The sequence below is a fragment of the Neopelma chrysocephalum genome, unplaced genomic scaffold (genome assembly GCF_003984885.1).
Source record: "Neopelma chrysocephalum unplaced genomic scaffold, ASM398488v2 Primary Assembly neopelma1_43, whole genome shotgun sequence".
NCBI lineage: Eukaryota > Metazoa > Chordata > Aves > Passeriformes > Pipridae > Neopelma > Neopelma chrysocephalum.
Window position 1 is genome coordinate 12,230,398 of NW_020897702.1, and position 25,943 is coordinate 12,256,340.

Here is a 25,943-nt window from a genome sequence, read left to right on the forward strand (position 1 = left end):
AGATGTGACACTGCGCTGATAAATCAGAGACATGACTAGCACATGCACTAGAACGCCCCACAACCATCAGAGCTCCTAAGGAGGAATGTCTATACAGACACACATCACCAGGCATCATCCACCACCTGAATATCCATAGAGCACATTTTAGAAAGCCTATTTTGAAGTCTTTGTGGGGTTTTTTGTTTGTTTGTTTTTGTTTTGGTTTGGGGTTTTGTTTGTTTTGTTCATTGTTGTTATTTTTTTTTCTCGTGGTATTGCTGATTTGTATTATAATTTACTTGGCATACTTTGCCTTATGGGTTTTAGTAAATGGTTTTATTCCAGCATTTTGTATGCAACAAACTACAAGCATAAAATTAGAGAATTTTGAAGGTTCAAAATTTTATAACTGATGTTATAATTTAAGCTCCATTTATATTCAGCTTGATTATAAATAAATTCACACCCAGAGTCAGATGACACTGGCTGCAAGGGCTATTATTGCCCAGTGTATTCCCCATACCTTCCAGAGTATTTCCCATACCTTCCTCTGGAAAAACAAGTAATGAGCTGTATGCAACAAACAGCATACTGGGCTGAAATGCCTACTGGTCTGAGACAGCATAGAAACTGATCTACTTAAAAGTAAATTTTACCTATTTTAACTATGTGCAATTGCACAACATTTCCCAGTCTAAAAGTCTTTTCAATACACAAAGTTTCTATTACATTAAAGGAGCATAAAGTCTTCTATACTAGGGTCAGAGCTAGGTCAAGATTGCTAGATTTTTCCAGGATGTGAGAGTTTTGCAGAAGGAGACAGGGAGAGACACTTTGGATTAATCTGTGACAGGTAGAAAAATGTTCTTATTTAGGAATCCGAGCAAAGTTTTAGTCCCTAAGATTTGGCAGCTGTACGCCATAAAGATAGGATTTCTGTAAGTACCGCTTGCTGAATCCAGGTTCATTAGTTTGCATCAATGTCAAACATTCACTACACAATACATTCTCATCTCGTGGAAAGAAGGCATCTGAGAAGGTCTTCTTGGTGACAGTGGGTGTTAGAGATACAATTCAACTTTTTTCACAGTCAAGAGTGCTGCTTCAGTAGTTACAAGGAAGCTGGAAGATGGTGTGAAGAGAGAGAAAAAGTTATACTTGTCATGTTCCTCTATCACAACTGATGTTCTGCTATGCTCAGTAGGCTTAATGGGAAGGGACAGATGACACTGGAAGTTCTCTGTCAAGGGCTACAGGTACTAACTAAATGAGGCAACTGGCAAGCTAGTCCTGTATGACATGAACAGTAATACTACTAATATGCCACAGAAATATGCTAGCACATCATACACATCATACTGCTTTTGGCACTGACTGACCGAGAAGATAGCTGGGAGGTGAGGGGGGGCAGAAACACAGTCCAGAAGAAAATCCCAGATCTAAATATGGACTTTGAAACACAACTTTATCTTACTCTTTAATGGGGTGTCAACACATGCTTTCCTTTATGCGCAAAGTAAACTAAAGACAAAGGGCTCCACCAACAAAAAATAAACCAACCCATCCTACAGAAAAGTTGATTTTTCACTTTATTTCATATGTAAATCAGAAGAACGTATGTGTACACTGCATACGTGAAATATTTAAATTAAAAAACTGGCTCAAAATTTAAGCCATTAAATCACAGTATTAGTTAACATCCATTATGTGTTGCACAGACACAACATTACATGTTGTCCCATTAAAATGTTATACACACTTCAAGTCATCAGACATTTCACTTCACAGTACATATGAAACTCTCACGTAATCCTTTAATAAACATGGAAAGTGCCCAAGTCAAGATCTTAATGTCTATGTACAAACAACCTGCATTCACAACTTTAAAAGGGAACAAAAAAAATCAATAATTTAATTAAATTTTTAGCTTTAAATGCATCCATTCTAAAGAAAATAAAACAAAACTTACAGGTTCTACAAATTCAAATTTCTTTTTCTCTTGTACTTCTTGAATTTTAAAAACATATTCTAATGATGCTTCATAAAAGTTCTGATGTTCTCTGTCAATCTGTGTATCTGCCTAAAAGACAAAATGAAATACAGACAATATTAATTTAGTCTCATGATGAAAGACTATATCTTTACCAAACAGATTTTCTGTAAAATTACTTTACAAGTTTCATGGGGTTCAGTTTTCTTCCTGAAAATTGGAATACCTCCTTAAAATAGCTAAATGCAAGTTAAAAAGCTAACATTACACATTTTAGCCTCATGCCTTTTCCCCTCTATTTTCCGGTTTGCTCTTCGTTTTTGCACTTTCATAATTTGGTTTTTAGAAAAGCCTGGAGGGGAAGAAAGGTGGCAGCAGGTACTTGGTGTATGCAAGTTCAGAAAAAGAAATAAAAGTGAGTAGTGTAGGAATCAGAGAGACAAAAAGACAATTATTTCTATTGAAATGTTTAAGTATCACATGCACTGAAATTGTATCTATTTCTTAGCTTCAAGTACCTTCTCAAGAACATTTTCCTTTCTTAAATAGGCTGTCTTTAGCATTGACATCTTGCAACTCGTTACTTTATAGGATGAATCACATGCTCTTGGAATGTAAACATATTTAGGTCCTTAACCTCATAAATAAAATATTTTTCAAGTTTTAATTTTCAAGCGACAGAACTACAAGGCAATACTTGTCAGAAGTGACTGACTAATACCACCCACCATGGGGATCCAGTACCAGTCTTCTGCCTAAACAGCTAAAGAATTAACTCTTATCAGCTGATAAAGAGTAATAGGCTTTTATCCTCAATTTAAACAAGCCACAGGAGAGGGAACTAACAGACAAGCAGTGTAGCATGTAGATAACGCTCAAAGAAGAGATGCAGATTCTATTTTAATTCATCCATCTTAAAAAAAAATTATTTTCTCAAGCAAACCCCTTTTGGGCTGCATTAGTTAGGTTTATGATCTTTGGTCAAAATTTTTTCATGGATTGACAATGTAAGACCACTTCACCTATTTTTGATGTATGCCTGTTAAAATACAGAAGGATACTTCTGTATATTCTCTAGTTCAATTCTGGCACTAAAAATAACAAATGTGGGGAAATTGGAAAAGCTTGATGCTGTCTTCCCTTGAAAACAAACATTGAACCAGCAAACACGTCATAAAAGAGGTTTAGTACTTTTAACAGTATAAAAGCAAAAAGTCAGTGTTTTCCTTCAGGCAGGAGTTGGTCATCAATAGCACCATATATAATTAAGATTGCTTGTTTAGTCAAGGACATCCCACTACTGTGATTTGGCTACGCAGAATCTTAACAATATTGATCCACCACCCTAGCCCAGTGCTCTAACACTACTTCAACACATGGTCCTCTATGTTATATTTCAAGTGATTCAGTACCAGCATTTCCTTCCCATGCCTATAGCAAACAAACAAACAAAAAATCAGTAAATTAAGTACACAAACTAATATTATGAAGCAGAAATCAAACACTCAAAATGCCAATAATGAACCGCTCTATCTCAAAATTAACTCTGCGATTTGCCATTCATGTAGTGTGTTTGGCTACTGTTTTCTCTGATACTCTGTTAATAATTTTATTCATAAAAAAATTTATCACAAAGTCAGTGCTACATAGCTGAACCAAAGCAGTTGCCACCACTTTGGGACATGATCCAAGAATCTCTTGCTCATAAAAGTGGCATCAATAAGCACTTGAGATAGACCTCAGCTCTCACATTTAATTGTAAGTAAATAATAAAATCTAGTTTTAGAAATTATCTCTGGCTTTGGCTCAGGAAAGGTATTTAAACACCTAATTAAGTCCATCTCTATTCTGAATAGCATTGTAGTTGTTATGATATTTACACCAACCAAGTACCATCTCAAATATGGATGGGTTCTAAATTAAGGCCATAATCACCACTAGTGAACAGGGACTATATCAGAATTTCACAAATATCACAGAATCACAGAATATGCTGAGTTGGAAGGGACCCACAAGGATCATCATGTCTAACTCTTAGCCCTGCACAGGACCAATATACATTCTGTAGAAGCTTACGAATTTGTGTGAACATCAAAGGATTCAGATTTGTAAGAATCACTTTGAAAGCAATTTTAAAATTTCAAAAGGTGAAAGGATTTTCACGTTTTCCTAAGACTTCAAGCTTCATGTATAAAATGAAGATATTTGATGTATATGATTTTGAGTCTCTATGTGTATGATATCTAGTTATAGTGAGTAATATTTTCATTGAGGTAGGCTATCACTACAATGTATACCAGAATGTCAGATAAGCTTAGGGACTGACTCTGGAACAGATTTCAGACAAATAAAATCAGAAGTTTATTAACTTTCTCACATCATTCAATTCTGCCCATTTTCTGCTCCTTTATGGGCTTCCATAGGCAGCGAAAAGATCCTACTATGAAGTCTCTTTTTGGTGCTAAAGGAAAAAAGTGTAGTCATCTGAGTCTTGCAGGCTCTTAAAATATCCAACACATTTCAGTTAGGAGAATATATGCAAACTACTCTCTACAGAATATATTCGGACCATCAAACTTCAGATGCCTAAATAAGGTGCTCTCAACTGCAGAGCCCAACAGAGTACAAGAACTGATCCTTGCTCATCCCAGTACTCCTTAGCCCACATAATGTGAGGAGGTATCAAGAAACCTCATAAATCCAAGGAAATATCAAGTTAAAAAAGAAGCATTTTTTCTGTGTAACTGTAGCAGTCAAAAAATGGTATTCCCATCTCACTAAATGCGTGATATTGGCTTGAGGCATGGGCTTCCCATCACCTGAACTGAACATCAAAGTCTCAGCTGCCAGAACCGCTTGGTTCATGCTCATGCCCTGGTTCTGCTGTGGGCTGCTCCAATAAACTCCATCCTGGACATCCGTGCTATAAATGGGACTCACCCAAACCACTCTGGATATGAGTCAACACTTATCACTTGGATTTCAGGCCAGGAATTAGCGCTTGGCCTCCTTTTATCTACAATACAGATATAGGCCAAAAGTCTCCCTAGTTAAAATTTTTGGTACCGATTTGCTATTGTACCTTCTGCTTATGGCAGGTCTATGTTGCTGATTCAGCACATCTACAGCTGCAGAAAACTGGGGGAGACAGAAATGCCCTTGATTCTTTACATGGGAGGCATCCGGGAAAACAGAAAACCTCAGTCTCAGTTACAAGGTTTTAAATCCAGATATGTCACTTAAGGACACAGTGGAAAATATTATTCTGTTTTTTCATTAGTTTATATACTTGAGTCAAATCCACTGTTATTCTACCATAGTTTATTAAATTCACAGTTGTTACTTTTCACTTCAGTTGCTACTTTTAGTCTGCAATTATTCGCATGTTTCAAGAGTAAAATATTTTATTTGTTTTATTTTATTTCTATTCTAGAGCAATTTGGTGCTTTAGTTCATTTTTCCACATTTTGGTAAGAAATTTTTTTTTCAGCTGGAGCTTAGCCTCTAACAGAACTGCTTCTTCATCAATACACAAGATATGTAGAAAAGTGAAAGCTCTGACATACAAATTGAATAATTAACCAGTCCTACATAACTAATGTCTGATATAGACTGACTACAGCAATTCAGGTATATAAATATTATTACAAATTTTGAATTGCTAAGCCTTATTTAATTTGAATTCTAATATACTGGTGAGCATGAAAAAAAATTCTACAACTTGTGACTGAGTGATGGTCACATCTCTGGTGAAAATTCCATCTGCCAACTAATCCCCATGATTTAAGAGCCATCATGACAAGAGTTATCCCATCAAAATAATTTTTTAATTATTTTTGGCATAAATCCCAAAGTGTCATTGATACCATATTGCTGGGTTTACTATAATTTGCTTCAAAGACAAATCACAATTATTTCTACCAGCATACTGAAAAGCCCTGGAATCCTCCTGTTAAACTAGAAGTCTTCATGGTTTGTGTTTTTAACAGAAAAGAATTAGCCATACAGGCTCTTTAAAGCTGAAGTTGTGGATACAGTTTCAGGGGATGATGCTGCAATCTCAGAGTGAAAAAGAGGAAAAAAGAAAAAAGAGTATCATTAAAGTGATCTCACTTTAGTCTTCCAGATTAAAATTTATGTGAAAGAGAAGTGTAATTTCATTGATTAATACATTAAATAGCAAAAAACCTCCAACAATTAATAAATTGACTTTCAAATATTCCACATTTGGCTTATAAAACTCACACTTTTATTGTAGCAATATAATTCCATTGTTGTAACCAATAAACACTAGCTGTACTTGAAATACACAAAGTTGCACAGGTAGAATATTGCTTTGTTAAAATATTTAACAAATATTTGGGTTGTATTAATCCCAGTTATGTAGTCATCCCAAGCATGACTACAAGAAATCACCACAATTTCACATTACAAACTACAGCATGTCTTGAAGAGAACCAGTTTGTTATCACGATTTCTATGCAAATGTGAAACTGGGTAAGAGTGCGTTCAGTGCTTACATCTTGCAAATGAGATTCTTTCTTCTTTGCTGATAAATTTAAGTGCTTCTCTAAGATGGAATAATATTTCTCACTCTCCTTGTCAAACTTCTTCTTCCCATCCTGAAAAACAAAACATTGCCAAGTAAAGTACTTGATTAAATATTACAGTTAACTTAAAAGAAATAACAGGTGCCAAAATATGGCTGGTTATAAAACCTTTTTTGTTGATTCCAGTATTTTTAGGGTTTAATTCTGAATTGGACCTGAAGATACTAGGAGAACTGCTTCAATTATCAAAAGCAATATTAAGTAGGCTTTTTCTCATAAATAATCAACTCATACAACAGACTCGCATGGTTTCCCATAGTAAATATACATGAGGTTTTATGTAGGTGGTATCTTTCTAGGCAGACATTAATCCTCCCCAAGTTTTATAAGTGTACCTAACTGCCACACTGCCTTTGTTGAAAAAAATCCAAAACATTTTGTAAGAGGCGAGTATAAAAAATGTGATGATGATATAGGCCTATCCTTTGCATTTAACACTAATATGCTTATTTTCCATCCACGCTCTAAAAATATGAGGATGATGGAAAAGCATATGTGTGGTTGCAAAAGGAAATTGGTGCAAAAGTCTGTTTCCAATAATATTCCGATGTGTCTGAATATTTAAGCTTGCTTCATTTAAAAGAGTTATCCTGCCTTTATCCTTTCCCTTAAAGTTTTTCCTTTCCCTCCTCTTGAAGTTTTTCACATGATGTGTAGCCAATCTTCACATTTCCACTGTAAGATTATTTTAATATGTGATTGTAGCAGTGAATCTGCCTTGTATGAGAAAACTGCGGTTTAAACATGTTTTAAAATGGGTTTTTTGTAGTCTCTTTGCTAACTCATGTTCTTCCCAAAATCCCCCACGGCCAGTTCTTATCTCTGTCTCAGGAATGTCCTGAGAAGATATCAAGAAGTCTTCTCATTGGACCTTGTTAACCCCTTCCTTATTTGGCTGTTAACTCCCTACCTGATTGGTTTTTTGTAAGACCCCTCACCTTAAATGGTCCCCTTTGACCCTCCCAAGAGCTTTATAAACCCCTACCCACAATAAACGCTCTCTCTCGCCTCCTCTCCAAGTCCCGTGTGCTGTCTGTGGCTGCCATGGGACCTCGTGGGGGGGGAGAGGGGGAGCAGCTCTCCCCTCCTTGCATCCAGGACCCGAAGAAACCCCTGCAGCTGGAGTAACCCCTTCCCTATCCACCTCAAGCCTTCGGAAATGGAACCCCACAATGGGAGGAATGCAACCAGAACTGGTACCCCAGAGAGGCTAGCCATATGTGATAATACAAAAGAAAGCTACTACTCTGAGAAATAAGAAACATCATATTTTCTGTATTCGAATTCAGAATACATACTTCAAAATTTTTAAATCTGCTATTCTGAAATTTAAGAAAAAGATAGCTTTCTCAAAAATTTTTCCATCTTTCAAGAAGTACCAAATTTCAAAAAATAGGAGAATGGATCAAAGTCAATATCCCATCAGAGAATCATTCATGACAAAAATATAATATTTTAATTAAATAATTATATATCCTCTACTTAAGAGCAACCCTTTGCCAATGACTTTTGCAGTCTTAGATAAGTCCTAATGATTAACAAGTTGAATGTTTTGAGAAAAAAAAAAAAACCCTCAAGACAAACAATCCTACTTATACATGTGCAAAAACTATTAACTGCAGAAAAACTAATTACTGGACATCATGCAGTAACATCAGGTCATTTTAGGAACTGTACTGATTCTTTCCCTGACCCATTCTCCCTAGAAATTGTTATATACAAAACCAAATAACTAGCTTGCATTGTAGCACCAACTTGTTTCTTTTTTCATATCATGGGAAAGTCAGGTTATTCAGAGAACTAAGACATAGGAGGAAGAATTTAATGACAAGAATTAAAACTTATCAACCAGCTGTAACAACAAACCACTTACTGATTAGTTCCAGTGACTAAAACTCACAGTGGTAATTATACTTGATTGTAAAACACATCATATACCTTATATCCTGCAGAAAGTTCAAATATATTTACTATGAAAAATATGCACAATTTTAATGTTCTCACTATCCTACAACAGAGATATCTGAAAGACACCGTAAGGAAAAGAAGGTCCTTGACCCAACAAAATATTAAATAACAATACAGAAAAATTCCCAGTGCCTTCTAGATTTAATTACAGATATGCATATGTGAGGATAAAAAGGTAAATAGGAAAATACATCTAAATATATATGTAAATATATTCCAAAATCATTCCCAAACACATTTTTTGAAGAAAGAAAGAGAGAAGGCAGAAGGCAAGAGTTCCTAGATGACTGATAAGAAATCAACTCCTGACCTGAAATCACAGGTCAGTTCCACAGCCACAGTTTTATTGGGGAATACTCAAGTGCCAGGTTTTTATGATGAAGGAAGAGCAACCTGAGTATCTCAACATCACATCTGGTCACTAACAGAAATTCAGTGCAGTTGATCACACCCCACAAAATATGTACCTTTTGAATAAAAGGTGCAGCTAGTTACATTACTGTCTTATCTTCTGAGACAATGATGTTAAGTGCTGGACTTCACCACCACTATTCTAAAATCTAAGTAACAGAGGTGGCCAAGTCACCATCTTGAGGAAATTCTCAAGTCAATGCAAACCTGATGCAATGAAAAATGCAAAGAGAATTACTTTTTAGGGTGTTTTTTTTCCCCATGTCACTGAAAGTTGTGAGAGGAGTCTGCCTGGTCACAATATTTATGCCTTTGGTCACAAGCTACTGGAGTTCATTGGTGGATACCCTGTCCATTAGACCATCTACATCAGCAGGTAACTTGACACAACCTTTGACAATGAGGCCTGGGTACAGATAACACATACTTCACATTTGGGTTTGATGTTGAGCCTGCCTTTGCTGCCTCAGAGGCAAGACCAAAGGAATGAGCCAAGGAGCCATGAGCAAAGTTCCTGCAGGATTATCTGTTTCCTGCCCAGCCAGGTCAGAACAAGTTCCTTCCCTAACAGATTTATGATATGATCAGTAGGTATTTCTCTTGCCTTGTGAACTATTTGTCTCAGAATTCAAGCTGAGAAATGGGTAATGATGATCCAAAGTCTGATCAGCCACTTGAGCTGACACTGACATTAACATAAGCTTTACTAACAAGTGCTAGAAGAGTCTAAAGCCTAAGCTGCTTGGTGAAAGTCAAAGAGAAAAGTGTGCAAAACAGGACTTGGCCATCTGAAATACCTACATACAGCACATCAAATACATGTCAAACATAATGCCAAGAGTGGTCCACTGGCACATCTAATGTGACTTCCAGTGCACCAAATCCAGCTGGTTATATTTTTTATCATCTACAACAAAACATGTGAATTACATATCAAATCACCTATTCTCTTTATATGTAAAAAGGAAAACACAATAAGTAAATGATCACATCAAAATAGGTACAACTCCCCCAAGAACAAGAATAAACCAAACTCAAATAAGCTAATTGTGGTTTTAAGGTATCTTGTATGTCATGTGAAGCTTCATGAAGATCTCCATGTCACCATCTATGGGGACACAGAATGTCACCATCTAGGGGACACAGAATTTGAAGGCCTCTTGGTCTTCTGCCAGCACTGCCAGTCCCCTACCAGCCTGAACTTCATGCTGTCACAGATCTGCTCAACCACTACCTTCATAGTTTTTATATCAGTTAAGTTGAAGAGAAAACTACAAACTGGAGCTTCCTTGTTACTAGGACAAATTCTGGCCCAAGCGCAATGTTTCCAGGAAAGTACATCCTATGAACTTCTTCCTTGTTTTCCAGATTTTAATATTACAATAATTTCTCCCTTCAAAGGTAGGAGCGGACAAACTAAGGAAAACAAACAGAAGTAAACTGAGAATAACAATCATTTGGGAATTTCAACTGCAATAGTGTCTTTATCTGGTGATATTTCTGGGAATAAGGTTGCAGTGCCAGCAGGACCATGTCTCTGGTTATTTAAACAAGTTTCCGGGAAAAGTACAAAAAATACTGGCCCCAACAGGTGACGACGAGTTCCCTTTGCTCAGAAGGTCCTCTGCTACGCCAGTAAAAACCACATATTTGAATGCATTGAAGCCTCTGAAATCTGTTTACTTCATAAAAACTAACAAAAAAAGACACGCTTAGAAGCAGGTGATTCATTTTCTGGATGAGAAGAAACACTTTAGTTTATGCCAAAATAACTCTCACCTCACAAACTCAGTCAGTGACTCACAGCACACAGACATGTATTAAGTGGAGTCACAGACTCAGCTCATTCCAGCTTTAGCCTGTTCTTCTGCAATCCTCAAAACGCTCTTATACACAGCTATTGCCCAAATTAATATCTGAATCCTGATCTCAGCAATCTGTGCCCATAGGACTGAGATTTCTGCTCTTTCACATGCCATGACGTTTTAAAGGAAAGTTTCCATGCAAAACTATCTCCTAAAAGCTTAGGAGGCAGATGATTGCTTTTGCCTAGATTCCATAGTGGATCAAATCCCAAGGAGAAGGGATGTGGTTGGATGAGAAAGTTCATGCTGTTCCGTTACCAGAACAGTCTGCACCAGCCATGACACAAAGCATAAGGTACACAGTCATTAGGAAGATTCTAATTCCTGACCTCTGCACTATGTCTCTTATTCCCTTCAGACTCCAGGTTTCTTTCATCCTTGCACATCTTTCCTGCAAGTAAATCTCATCCTTTCTCTTTGCCCTGAAAAAATATCAATAATTTCTTTGAAAATATTATCTAGGACATATGAAAAAAACCCACAAAAAACAACAATCCAAAATTCAAAAAAACCATGCAAGAGAATTTGGAGGGTACAATAAAAAAAACTAAACGGAAAAAGAAAAATTACATAATACTATTCCTCGGCATGTTTTACACTGATGCATAAGTCATCAACACCTTTTGTCTAGACCAAGTCCAGCAGAATCTAAACACTGTAAATGTCTCTCTATAGTTTTTTAAGCATTCTGAGGTACATCAAGCCTTAAATCAGTTTAAAAATATTTACAGTTTTAAATGCTTCAAATTTCTAACAACCACATGAGGAAAGCACTTAACCACACACTCAGCTTCTAGCATGTAATGGAGTCTTACTAACTTCCAGTACCCTCTTGAGACAGTCAAGTGATATAATACCAGATCCAGGTTTAATTCTTGGTTTTATTCTCTTTGCTCAGATTTCCTGTATAATTTTATTTCAAAACTAATCAGACAATCTCAAAAAAAAGAAAATTATCTTTTTAGAAATAAATTTTGCTCAAGATACTACTAATTATAGGCATGCCTGTTAATAGTTTAACTCAAAAGATGTTCTTCTATCCCTCTGGTTTTACAGGCATCTATGGCTGAAAAGACCAGACATCAATTATTAAAAAGGTGACTCAATTGAGTCAGATAAATTTTTTCCTGTTCATAAAGGCTGTGATTCCATGCTGTAACTAATCATACACATGCAATGAATCACTGGCATGATTCCTATAAATTTTACCCACAAGGTGTATTTTTGGATGTAAAGCAGAAAGAGTTGTCATATTTTGAAGCTAAATTTCCTTTTCCACTGGGAACACCAAGAAATCTGATGTTTTTTTAATGGTCTACCACGACTTTGTGTGCAGTATTTAATGTTAAAATTGTTACATGTATCTTCAGAATTATTACATACATTATTCCTCTTTATTTTTTGCCATCCTTCTCATTCATTTCCATTTTTTTCTAGTTGCAATGAATATTGGTGTTTCACTTACCTATTATTATGTCTTAGCTACATTTTACATCTGTCCCTTAAGAAATTTTTTAGCTCTTTGTTTGTCCCAGAATTCATATTTAAACTTTAACATGCTAATCCTTAAAAAAAACACAAACCAAACAAAACATTATCAATAACAGTATTTTTGTGAAACCATAAAGTAAAAATGTTTTGTAAGAGGTGATTTTAAAGGGATCAAGAAAGGAAATGAAAATAGAAATCATTGCAAAGAAACTATTTTGAGAAAAAATGTCAGAGAGACTACCTTAATTAGAAAACAACTGAATATTGTGAAACACAGCTGTGATAATTTCTTTTTTTCCCTCATCCAAAATTAGTACGTATTTTTCTCACTCACTTGAGCTGAGGTGCAGAAACTGTACAAACTTTGCTCAGAAATGCAATACTAAGACTAAAATATAGATCAAATCAGACAACATTTGTCAGCTGAAGAACCTGAAGGCAACGGTGAACTCCATGGAGACCAATAAAGCCACATCGTTTTCTTTCTCTTTGACAACAACTGCAAAAATGTCAATATAACAGACTGGAGATCGTTCATTGCTGGAATGTTAGACTTCAAATATATTTTTAAATCCACCCTTTTCATTACCTTCCAAACAAAAATTCAAACTGTATTTGTACAAAGTTAGTGGAATTTTGTTTGGACTTGTAAGTTTGTAGACTATCTCTTACTAAGTAGCAGGACAAAGAAAAGTAAAACTGTAGACTAGAAAATAAACTAAACTTAGTCTTGGAAAGACTGATTTGAGCTCAGATCCTATGGATTTCTTGGAAAATGTGAGATCTCTGAGTCTCAAAACTTCTAAGGAGAAAAAAAATGAATTCACCTTCCATTTTATTTTTTGAGGGTTTGTTGAGAATTCTCATGGAGGTGGTTGGTGGTTTCTGGTTGGTTTTAATAAAATTGAAATTATCATAGGCCTCTGAGACGACAGGCTGCGTTTTGATAGATGTCTGGATGGTAGGAATTTCTTTTTGGTAGAAATTTTGATTTCTTATATGAACACTCAGGGTTCAAGGTAAGGCCAAAAGATTTTCCAAGAGGAAAGGTGAAAAACTCCTTCCTTCCTCCTCTTCCTCCCAAACAGAATTTAATATATCGTAAGGCTATAGGGTTTCCACAAATCCATGAGAAAGCTAGGAGGTTAAAGGGCATGGTTTACGTATTGTTAACAAATAATATGAAGTGGAACAAAGTTATATCATAGTTCACACAGAAATTATTGTTGATCAATATAAAATAGGGTTAATATAGTCATAAATTATGTCTTATATTCCCTATAACTGCTAGTGAAAATACTTCCATATTAAAGCTGAAAGCATCATGTAGAAAATTAAATGTCCAAAAAACCATAAATCTTAAAACCAATTCTTTACTAAAAAAGAGTAACTATATGCAAATCATGATTATCCAGAAAAGAATATGGTGTAAGACACAAATAATTATAATAAAAAGAACATATTGTAACTATGAAGCATAACAAGGCAATAAACCAGGAATACAAGAGTGTTTAGCAGCATTAAAGCTATGAAGACAGATATTAAAAACTGGCAGTTTAAAAAATAACCTCAATTAAAATCAGGTAAGGAATACATAAAACTGAAATATACTTTAAACAGCCCAAAACTAATTTAAGTTTAGATGGAGTTCACATCTGTGTAAAATACTGAATAACCTTGGAAGAGATAATTTACTTTCAGGTTCGTAAACTTCTGAAGAAAATTTTCTTTTCCCTCTGTAATACCTTTACAGGCATCCAAATATCAGGTACTTTCAAAAATGTGTCCTGGAAGAGGTGAGTCCTACAGTCATTTCCTAATTTTTCCCTATGTAATTCCATCAGATGTTTTCAAATTAAAATGTAGTTACTTTTAAATGAACAAATGTGTTTGTAGGATGTTTGTTTCTCTCCAAAAAATTCTCTCCTGAAATGGAAAAAAAATATTAGAAGTTTCCAGCACTGCTGTGAAAGTCACGCAAATCTGCCAGTACTGGCAGGTCGCAAAGTAAGACACATTAGACTCCCTGTTATTCAGCTGCAGAGCTATCTTGAGTTTATTTGGCATTTGAAGATTCCAGGAGTAGCTGCTAGATGTCTGGGAAACTGCTAAATCCCTGCCCAAACAGCGGGACTGGTAAGTCTACATACGTAATCTAGTTTTATTGCTTTACTGTCGACTAAATATGAAGTATTTTTGCTGGAATAGCTTACTTAGGATATTATCATGTTACTGCTTAAATAATATAAAGAAGCTCCCTAGAACAGCAGAAACTGACCTTTTAAACTCGTCTCTGAAGCAAGTTTAGGATAGCTTTCTGAAGCTGAAAATGTTTTATCTTAACAGGAAGAGGGTCTTCTATTTCATGATTTCAAAAAGAAAGTTACCTATGCTATTTAGGAATTCAGAAAAAAACTGTATTAGCTCTGTATACTTCATAAAATAGCTTATGGAATAAACTGCTCATGTCATAATTATTGCAGATATTTGATAGAAATCAATACAGCAATAGATGCTGAGCAGAAAGTAAATGACAACAGAAAATATGACTCAATCCTAAGGCATCAACTACATGAGAGAAGGAAAGAAGCCAACTCAGATTTGAGGCATGCTATTCTTCAAAAATAAAAGTCAATCAGCAATACCACATGTTGTGATTTAGAATATTCAAAATGCTGAAGTCACTGAGCTGGAAACACTATCCATGGAAAACTGTTAACATTAACGCTTACAAAATCAGATCGAAGACCTTCTCTCCATCAGTAGAAACTAGTTGTATTTTTTCCCCATTATTTAGTTCCAGTATGAGCTTACAGAGCTTCTTGAAGGTCATTCAAAAAATAAAACACATCTTCTATTGTTTCTGCTTCATTTCTATACATGTCAAATTCCGTTCAGTTCAGATGACAATGTGGAGCAAATGGAGAGAAAAGAAGCTCTACAGGAAAAGACAAACTTAACACCATTGCACAGGTCTGGTGGGTTGTAGCTGACTCTTTGATGCAATTGTGTCCCCCATGGACTGTGTGGAAAGAGAAAAGCAGATTTAGAATGCATTGTACTGAAGTGGACTGGTCTTATTCACAGGGAGCAGGTAACTCCAATTTTTGCCTAATCTTCCATGTCAGCACTTGGACTAGGCAAGAATAAAGCTCTCAGTTTCACCCATATTTAGACATCTAGAAGTTGGCCTTTTAAGTTCAGCAGTCACACCAACTTGTTATCCAACTGCATCAACAGTGAAAAAAGGCTTGTTTCCCTTGAGTCTCTAGTTCTTATACAAAGGACAGAGAAGATCGGTTTGGCTCTGCAATTACTAACACACAAGTGCACAGAAATGCTAATGATACAGTATCCAGCTGCTACAGGCACAACAATTGTAGCATGATCTTTGTACTTGACTGTAAGGCTCACTTTCATTCATTGAGTCATTGTATGTCTTAACTACAAAAAGAACATCCAATTTTTAAAACTGTATTACACTACTCAGCAACATCCCTTGGTCTTCACCACCATCTCTTTCCAGCCACTGCCGCTTCTCTTTGTCTCTTCCTCTGCCTCCCTAAGAGGCCATCACCCATTCCCTGAGCAGCTGCCCTTGTTGACATCCCACACCTGATGTTGCTGCTCTCCTTGCTCATGGTCCTCCCATCTGCATTGACTTTCTTTCCTTCCCATGGAGACAAACCACCATCTCAGGCTCTCCATGCCTCCTTTCTTATGCTAGATTCCTCCACAAATGAAGTGTATTTCAGGAATGTCCCTATACACCAGTAAACTAAAATGTCCATGAAGAGGCCACTTCCTCTTCACAGTTAACTTCTTTGCTTTGTGTACTGACAGCAAAGAAAAAAAAAGCTGCAAAGAACATAATGTCATTCAAATAAAGCCACTGCGACAGACTAGTTTATAACTTCACAAACTCACTGCTTTATTTTAAAAATTGAAGATAAAAATATCTGTTTCTTATTGAGCAATTTCTTTTTTAAAACGCTCTTTGGGAATCTCCTGTCTATGCCAACCCATCAGCCAACATCAGTGATTTCTGTGTGCCAGCAGCATGTTCAGCACAGCTCATAGTCCCACAGCACCTCCCACGTCTTCACAACAGGACTGCAATGCTGACCTGAGGAAGAACTTGAGGCGTGCTATGAGAAATTTTTTAGATTAATACACACAACTGGAAGCTGTGCTGTTTACAGATACTAAAAAAAAAAGGAAACAGTCTGGGGTCAATGTCAGAAGTGATTTTGTTTTGTTTTGAAAGCATCTATTTTCGGAGTCCCTTTTACAACACTGATAAAGGAACACAAAATATCACTTTGGGGTGAAAAGTCATGCCTCCCCTGTGGCATTGTTAAGCCCAAATAGTGCTCTCAGTTTACTTCTTACGGGGGGGTTGATCTTCTCACCAAGACAACAATTTGAGACCACCCCTCACTCCTTCTCGGCAAACTCCACAGGAACAAATGGTATATAACCTGAGAGATCCTGAAATAACAAAGCTGGTCATTTGGTGGAAAGATGGATCTTTTGATGCTCCCGTATCTACACCAAGACACATTAAAGTTTCAAGTAATGATGCCCCATTTTTTTGTTACAGTACAGAAGTGATACTTCCCGGATACTATCACCCATCCTTAAATCCTCCTAGAGATTCTTACAGTCTCAGCAACAACCTTTAGACCTGTTTCTCAGATGTGGAACATAATCCTCTCCATGCTGTGTCTGAGGGAAGGCTGGAAAAGACATAACAGAGGAGTAGAGCTACTGCACCCTATTCGGCAAATTCTCCATGCCTTGAAACACTCACTAAGAAGTTCAGTTCCCCTGCAAACTGAAAATTCAGCTTAGAGGTGAATGTCCTTGTTCATACTTTTAATCAGAGCTCAGGAGTCCAGCAGGACTCTAGCAGCTGTGCAGGGTCAGGATGCAACCTTCCTGAATCCTTCCCATGACACACATTAAAATAGGCTGCAGTAGATTAGCAAGAAAAAGAGCCTTAATTTAATTAGCAAATGTACAAGTTTTCTTGCATTTTTATGTTCTTTTGTTGGGCTGATACTTGCTACCTAAGTTTTTAATTTTTTGTTTTACTAACTGCAGATTTTTCAAAAAATTTTCTTTTCCAAAGAAAAATACACTGCATGCTCACTTAGGCAATTCCACCAATTAACAAATTTATTCTAAGCCTTAATTCCTAAATGCTATGGCAGAACAGTAAATTATCTTCCTATTTACCACAGGGGACTAATTTATTTATCCTTAATTTATATCTGTTTTCTTTAGGATGCAAATTAGAATTTTATTAAACTGTAGAAACTTCAGAAACCAGTTTTAGTCAGTGAGCCAGTTAATCATACTAACTTATAACAGAAAGACTGAATTTAACAGAATTTATTAAAACTGATTATGCACATAACATTAACTGCATTCTTCACAAACACCCGCAGTTAACAGACTGAACCAACAGTTTTTAATCACTGTGTCCATAATCTTTTAGTTATGAGATTTGAGTTTTCTCTCCCATTTCTTAAAAGAATGCACTAGAAGGGAAAAAAGCTTTTAGGACTGGTTGTTTTTTTTTTTTTTCCCCTTTAACTTCTTACAAGTTTATCAACTTTGAATGAAAAATTAAACTGAAGTAAACTGCAATGAGAAAATAATTTTTGTGCATTTGTAGAACAACAAGAACTGCCCCAAGTAGACCAGTTGGTTCAAAAGAACTCAGGGTTCAGGTGCTCAGCCAGTGATATCTCCCAGTTTAATTGGCTTTGCACAGGAGAAAGTAAGACTTCTTGAAAAGATGAGGTGTTTGCATGCTGGGCTCTTCACCACTATCTTTGAAATTTCCCAAATATTTCACATACAGAAGAACAAAAGAAGAAATGGCTAATCATACTGTGACATTACAATTATTTTGTACTTAGTAAAAAATAATTTTAATAGAGATTACCAAATTGATGCAGGTCTCTAACTGCTTTGTATTTCCATAAATTTATTTGAATAACGAAGGGAAAATAAAATACATTTTATCTATTTTGAAAATAATGTTTATACTATACATTTTCATTAAATGCAAATTACAAAGGAAAAAGCAGACAGCTGCAGCTGATAAAGCAACAATTTGCCTACTCCAAATTTTAGGACCTGGGTCATTTCACAGAAGACTCTATAAATAGACATTGAAAGCCAGAGGGAAACAACAAAAATGAAAATGAAGTAATATATATTTTTAACAATATTTAATTTGAAGAAGTTTTCATATTTTCAACTTACAACTGTCACAAACAAAAGTTACCATTATAAAACCAATATTTTAATAAGCTTAGCCACCTGATTTCTCAGTTCTTGCATCTGCCAATACTAGTTTAAATATGATATAAGATTAGACAACATATATGGAATTATTTCTCAGATAGAAATGTTCTAGGGCATTTGAATTAAATGTATATTTATAAACGCAATTTACTCTTTCACAGTTCACAAACTTTAACCAAAATTGAGGATTTATGTAAGTAAAAGTAAAGCTAAAGAAAATTTGTACTTTTCTATCTATCAGAGATAGATCCTTAATAACCTATAATATCTAAAGAGACTGCCACTTGAATTATTTATCAGTACAGCAGATTTTTTGGTATGCAGTTGTCTCATGATCATTGAGTAGCCTCAGTTCCTCATGCTCAGTCATTTCATCCTACACTTTCTTCCCAACACTCCAGTCCTCCTCCTCTATCTAGGCAACCTACGTCAACACCACTAGATATTTTTTGCCTGATCATTACTGAAAATAAAACAACAGACTCATCTCAAATTGCCCCATGGGATCTTCTAATTAGCAGCTTCTCTTTAACCAGACAGTCTCTCCCATAAACAAAACTCGCTGTCCTCTTCCTGTTAGCCAGTTCCTCTGACAGATTAGACTTCTCATACTAAGCCCCATCTAAACTAAATTACAATGCCTCATGTAAAGTGCTTTAAAAGCCTTGCTGAAATAGAAATAGGTTTGATGCCTTACATTTCTTTGCCTACAGAATAAGTTATCTTATCAAAAAAGGTATCAGGTAACTCTGGTAGTAACCCTTTCTGAGAAACCATGTGGCATTTTAACCCAAAGCATTTGGACATCAATTATCCTGGCCCAGCCTCTCTTTCGTCTTCCTTCCTCTGGCCCCCTTCCACCATGCTTCAGACTGACATTAAAATATGCCAGATCTAGTGGACACAAGTACCAAACTTTGAGTAACAGACACTAGAAATGAAACACCTTTTACCATACCTACCAGAGCAAGGTCATTCATTTTTCTCAGTTAAAGGATCACAAGTGCTATAATTTGATAAGATACCAAGGAAACCTGTTCAAGAAATGGGCATTTTGGTATTTCTAACCAATCTTAGATACCTATCTAAAACTCTGCTTTGACAGTTTTCTGACAGACCCTGAAAAATGTTTTTTTTTTTTTTGTTTTACCCTCCTCAATTTCCAGACAATCCAAATCAAACACGGAAAGAACGTGCCAGCTCCTGCATGCCTACATATGAGTATAGATAAGAGCAAAGATGCAGGAAAATTAATTCCAGCAGTGAATATGGATTTGTTTCCCGAGTAGAAAGGAATTCACATCTTCCTGTAAATGAATGAAATTAAATAATAATAAAAAATAATCCTCCTGGCCAAAATAAATTATTTTATGAAACAAACAAATGGAATTGTAAGGAGGAAAAAAAGCGCTCCTTTTAAGTCTTAAAACCAAAATTGCTTCTGTTGTCTTTGATCCGATTTAAGTTGTATTAAAGGTCAATGAATATTGGAACAAATGTTGCTAAATGCTCTACTCAATGGATAAAAAGAAAGATGAAAATTCAGCTTTATTGTCCATAACACATCACACAATGAGCTCACCAAAGTTACCAGCTGGGGCCTTGCAAACCACATTGACCAAATAAGGCAAAAGGCTTCGTGCCTGGAATCCTTTCCCAGTTACCTCACCCGGCTTCTGCTCGCCTTTCTACAATAATTGCAGAGGTCATTTTTTTAAACTCAGATGGAGTAAATCAACAGGCTATCCAATGCAAAGCTGGGTTTGTGTAGTCTCTGGAGAGAACTCAGCTTTATTTAAACTGAGTGTGTGCAGAAAAGGAATAACTGAAATATGTGCAATAAAAACAGAAGAGCAAGTAGTATAAATTGAGAAGAGCAAGTGATGGCGATTTGTATATTGCTGGTTAGGTTTTATGGTGAATGTTTCTCAAATTTGTTGGGTACCTTCAGGTTTTTAAAGTGCACCTGAAGAACTAGTCTTTAATGTTATTCTTGTGACATTCCAAAACCACTTGAACTTTGCACTGAGTTCATACTGTCCTTGTATTTGAAATATAGCTCCGTAACATCAACAGGATATATTTTATCCTCTGTATTCTCTTTGATTTCTGTGACAATATTTTTTGCTTAAACATGCTATAGTTTTGAAGAAACAATGAAATATTCTCATTCTCTATTAAGTACAACTATAGGATAGTCTTAAGTACTTCATCATGGTAGCAAAAATCTTGTGAAATTACTTATTATTAAAACAAAATGGTGATTCTTATAATTTATTTTCTCTTTTTTTCCCCTGCATATGTGTGTGGATGGGAGGGTGGTGGTGGGGGGACGGCTTGGTTTTATCTCCAGCTGAATTTCATCTGGTATTTTAGAAAAGAAAGAAAAAAGCCCAGTAAGCACTTTTAAGTGCTCTCTCGCCTTATCTTCACCTCAGCAAAATCTGACAGTAGTACCTAATATAATTTCCTATTATGTATATTGGTAACACAGATATCTAATAATCTTTTTCCCCACAAAATTTGGAAACACAGCTTAACAGGGTACTAAAATTGATAATTTCAAAGTCCAATTAGAAGAGAGAGAGTCCAACACCCAACAGCTACATTGCTAGCTGCTACTGACATTGTCAATGCTAAAGGCATATACAATTAATCTCCTGCTTCTATACCTAATCTCTTTAAATGTTAGTTCGTAAGATATTATGATGCAAATTGACTGTAAAGTCACAGTTCTAGAAATACATAAAATGACAAAATTATCAGCTATCCTGCGGAGTTTGTACCACTCAGATTCTCTTCAGAGAGGAACACATACACAGAAATGTTTTGGGGTTTTGGTGGGGAGAGGGGTAACAGAGAAACAGATGCAATTTTGTGTTTGATATGAATACAGTTCTACACACTGTTTTAAGGTAACACTACAGGAAAAAAAACCAGCTCACACTTGGTATTTCAGAGCAAAAACTAACAATTGATACATGGTCCACAGAGCTGAAGAAGACTGCAAATAGGAAGTGACCTTCTCAGTGTTCTGTGAAACTTGCTGCTTAAATCCAAACAACAAGAAAGGATCTATATTTTTTGCTTGTCTATCAGCACAGATCACCCCAGAGGAGTTCAGAGAGCCAAATCTCTGTACAAACCTTCATTAACTCCAGATAAATAAGTAGGAAGCTCAACTCATAAGAGTTCATAAATGCTCAAGGGTTGATCTCAGTGAATGAAAGTGAGGGTAAGAGATCTGACCATGTTCTCAACTTTACTAACTATGAGTTTCACAAAGCCCAGATTTTTACTCTATTTCATTTGGGTCTCATTATTCCTAGATCACAGGTTGCTATTTTGTAAAAAACTGTACTGAAAGAAATTAATTTCTCACTTCTTTGTGTTGATACCATTTAGTTAAAGGCCAACTGTAATTGCTTCAACTGATAAAAATCAATTCAAAGGTGAATGTTTGTATTGCACTTGGTTATGAAGGAGGTCTGAATCTCTAATTTCTGAGTTTGGCAGTTGAACTTCATGCGCAGTGCAAGAAAATTGGAGTTTATTTGACATTTTATAAAACAATGAGCTGGGAGAGCTCTCTTTAGGATATCAATGTGAACTGCCCAGAATACACAGTGTTGCATAACAAACTCCATTAGACACCGGAATAAGAGTTAGTTGAGCCAGGCTCTCCCCTGAACTCATTCTGCACACTGTTGTGTGATCACAGACAAGTCAAAACAATCACTGTAAGAGGAGCAAATGGCCATATTTTATCTGGAAGAGATATGGAAAAGAAACCAGCCATTGCAATATACCAAACATAGAGGACTCAACCTGTCCTGTAGTGCCCTGCCTTTAATGTTCAATACTTGATGATACAAAAAACAAGGGCGTCATCTTCAATTATATCATTATATATGTGTTGACATCTACTGAGCAATATTTAAAGGAGACACGAGTGTCTTATAAAGCTCTGCACAGAACCCTGTGAACTGCCTGTGGATCATCTCTCTTTATGTACCAAATCAGTCAATACTACAATGGGTTAGGCTTTCAAACAGGATGCTCTGCAGAGAAGAATGATATCTCTTAAACTATGAGAATATGAAATGAAATGGTAACACAAAGAACTGAACAAGACTACGAAAACCTACTGAAAACTAAAAATAATTTTGTGCTGGGATTAAATTCTGATTTATGCAGCATGGTAAATAAACTCCCAGCCCTGCACCTCACAGCAGCATAGGGGTGGGACAAGAGAAGAATGTAGTTGTATACAAAAACATATCAAGTAAGAGAGTAAAGAACATCCATTTCAGAGAAATCTGACCTCAAGTTCACAGTTAAAATTCTTCACAAACATCTACTTAGTTCCTGTGCGGAAGCAGTTGCATCTGTTTGCTACACATTCACAACAGCAGTACAAGAAATATAAACCTTTGGTCTCTCTTTCCAATAGTTCTGTTTTTCTTCTGAGTTTGTTTTGAGTACAGCACAAGCACCACCTCACCTGCAACATGAGAGAACTTATTTTGTACTCATTTAACCTTACAAATGGAAGATTTCCCAGAAATTTTTATGAGTGCTAATGTAAGATGCAAAATGCTTCAGAACTACCATATTTATGCAGACAGAAGGAATTGTTACTAACCATACCTCCAACTGACTACCAAGCCTTTATGCATCTCTCAGAGACTATGATCAAGGCAGTCACTTAAGAATCCAGGATCAGATGTAAAATACCTCTTCTAGACAGTTCCTTCCAACATTTTTTCCCAATATTATCTTCTGTCTTTATACAATGACCACTTGAGGGCCACTGCACTTATAGCAGCTGTTTAAATCCTCTCTGTAGTTCTGGGTTAATCCAAGATGCAGCATAATGTAAATGCACACATCAGTAAATGAATGCAACACCAGATGGTAGGAATGTGCAACAGTAGCAAGAGCTGCTCCCTATGCATATTATCAGTCTTTAAGCTCCATTTCTAAATCATCTTCTCCTCTGAAGCAAAGAATTCAGTATAATTTACTAACATATTAATGAGGATGGTATCAAGTCTGTTTGAATACAAAATGCCTGTTTTCAGTCCAGCCTTCAAAACATACTGATAAACTCAAATAAACATGAAACGAAAAACAACCACAGCCACTTACTTTTGCTGCTCCTATTTGCTCTTTACGAAACTTCTCCAGCGGTGCTATTAGCACATCATTAGCATTCTGGATCTGCAAAGTTAAACACAAAGCATATCTTTTTAATAGAGTATTTACAGAAAGTAGAGTCACTGTAACTCTGCCAATGTGCAAGACTGAAAAATTCATATCTTTAACATTCTAGTAAGAGCATATGGGCAGAAGGCAAGTAATTATGTTTTCTTCACACAAAACATACAACATCAATGTAAACCAGTCTATTATGGAACATTTTCATGAATAACTAAAGCAATTGTAATGAATGTCTCTCTTCAATATGTAGAAGGGTTTTCTGGTACTTTACTTCCATTTCTTGCATCTTGCCTAAAACCAGAATAGAAAATGAAAAACTTTCAGGAACATGTTTTGGCAGAACAAAGAAGACAAATATACTGGTACTGACAGCACTGACTAAAAAAGTCTGTGTTTACAGAATCTGAAACTTGACAGCTGAATCTTTTCGGTTATCTCTTTGGATTACATACCTAGTTACACTGAACAGAGGATAGTGAGGCAGAGAACTCTTAAAAAGATAAGTAGACAATTTAAAAAATACTCTAGATTGGGTTCCTTCACTTTTCTAAACTAATTTAAGATGTCCTGCAGCTATTTTTATCCCTTTAACCTAAACCAGAGTTCTTAATGAAACACAGTATTCCCCTCATAGCCTCTGTTTATTTAGTGTAAATCCAGTCCTGGGAACCCCTCTCTGAAAACCATTCCCAGCAGTGACCACCCAAAGTAGTCCCCAGCCTTTTTTTCTTCACACCCATTCAGTCTTTACCACACTTATCATTTGAGCTTTGGCAGGTTTGGAAGTCTGGGCAAAGCTAACATGCACCTAAGCCAAATATGAACGAATACAGCTCTTGTGGTTCTTCCATAACAATAATTGATAAGCCAAATGGTCAGTTAAGCACAAAAACTTCCCAAACTCCTGTACTAATAAACACAGAGAATAAATCCATTGAAATACAAACACATTTTCTTCCCTCCCAAACATAACATTACAATTCGAAAGACCACAGAATCACCACAACTCTTAGCAGAGAAAAGTTTCAGGAAAGGTAGAGATTTGACACCCTAATGAAGCAAAGTCCAAGACAGCAATGGCAAAACTGGAATGCTCAATAATAGAGAGATCAAAATGTGCTACATTTAAAACCAAAAATCAGGCACAGAAGATGAAAAGGAGTGTTTTCACTGCATTCAACATCCTCCATCAATTCCACTGGATCAGACCACAGAGCTACATCTCCAAGTGGACGTTTCCAAATAATATATAGATTTTTAGGCATCATCCAGAAATCTAATTGGGACTCAACACTTTTTACAAGGAAAAGTGCATGCACCTAAAAAAAGATAACTTCAACCCCAAGGATCTTAAATCTCTAAAGATTAAAGATTAACAGGGGTGCAAAACTTAAATGATTTGCCCACAACCAGGCAATGTTGCAGTGTATGCACCTGGAAGCAGGAGCTCAAAGTTTTGATAAGTTACAGAGCATGTACGTGGCTTTTGGCAGCACACAGAGAAATCACAAAAGCTTAGTGGAGTCACTGGTACAGAACTGTGGATGCATTTTTTTTTTCATGTACAAAACTAAGTTTTTTCTCTGCCTTTTAGATTCATTGCTAAATACCTCACAGTTCAATTAAAAGAGACATATGTATTATTAAGTAGTTACTACTGATACCAGCAATCATTGCTAGTCCTGTTGCTAGTCATTGCCTGTCAAACTAACCTCATGTGGAGCTGAATGGCCTTCCCTTCACTCAATGCTACCACAGTTATGCAACCTCCATGCCACACTAAGAGACCTCACTTCATATACTGTCCTCTTGACAGTGTTAAAGAAACTGAAAAAGAACTCCTACCCATCTCACTCAAAGCTGCTGCAAAGCAAATGAAGTATCTTGGAAAAAAAAGAATCCTGCTTCAAACACCATGGAAGAACATATTCACTGGAAGCATATCGCACTGAGAGGATTCATCTCAGAAGTAAGCAGCTTTGCCGGGATGAAGCACAGTTTTATAACTCCCACAGTTATACACAAACTGGGAATGGACAGTGGGCATCGCCAGGCTAATTGAACGGTGTCACACACTTCATC

The 25,943-nt window shown here is 36.1% G+C and overlaps 1 protein-coding gene across 1 annotated transcript in view; it reads right to left on the bottom strand.

Moving 5' to 3' along the window:
• Nucleotides 1-25,943, bottom strand: part of ARHGAP42 (Rho GTPase activating protein 42) — a 148,957-nt gene that overhangs the window by 45,346 nt on the left and 77,668 nt on the right. The window contains exons 4-6 of the mRNA XM_027677363.1: nt 23,790-23,861; nt 6,493-6,594; nt 1,952-2,062 (exon numbers count right to left, since the gene is read on the bottom strand). Coding sequence (XP_027533164.1) covers nt 1,952-2,062; nt 6,493-6,594; nt 23,790-23,861 — 285 coding nt within the window. The remainder of the gene's footprint in view (nt 1-1,951; nt 2,063-6,492; nt 6,595-23,789; nt 23,862-25,943) is intronic.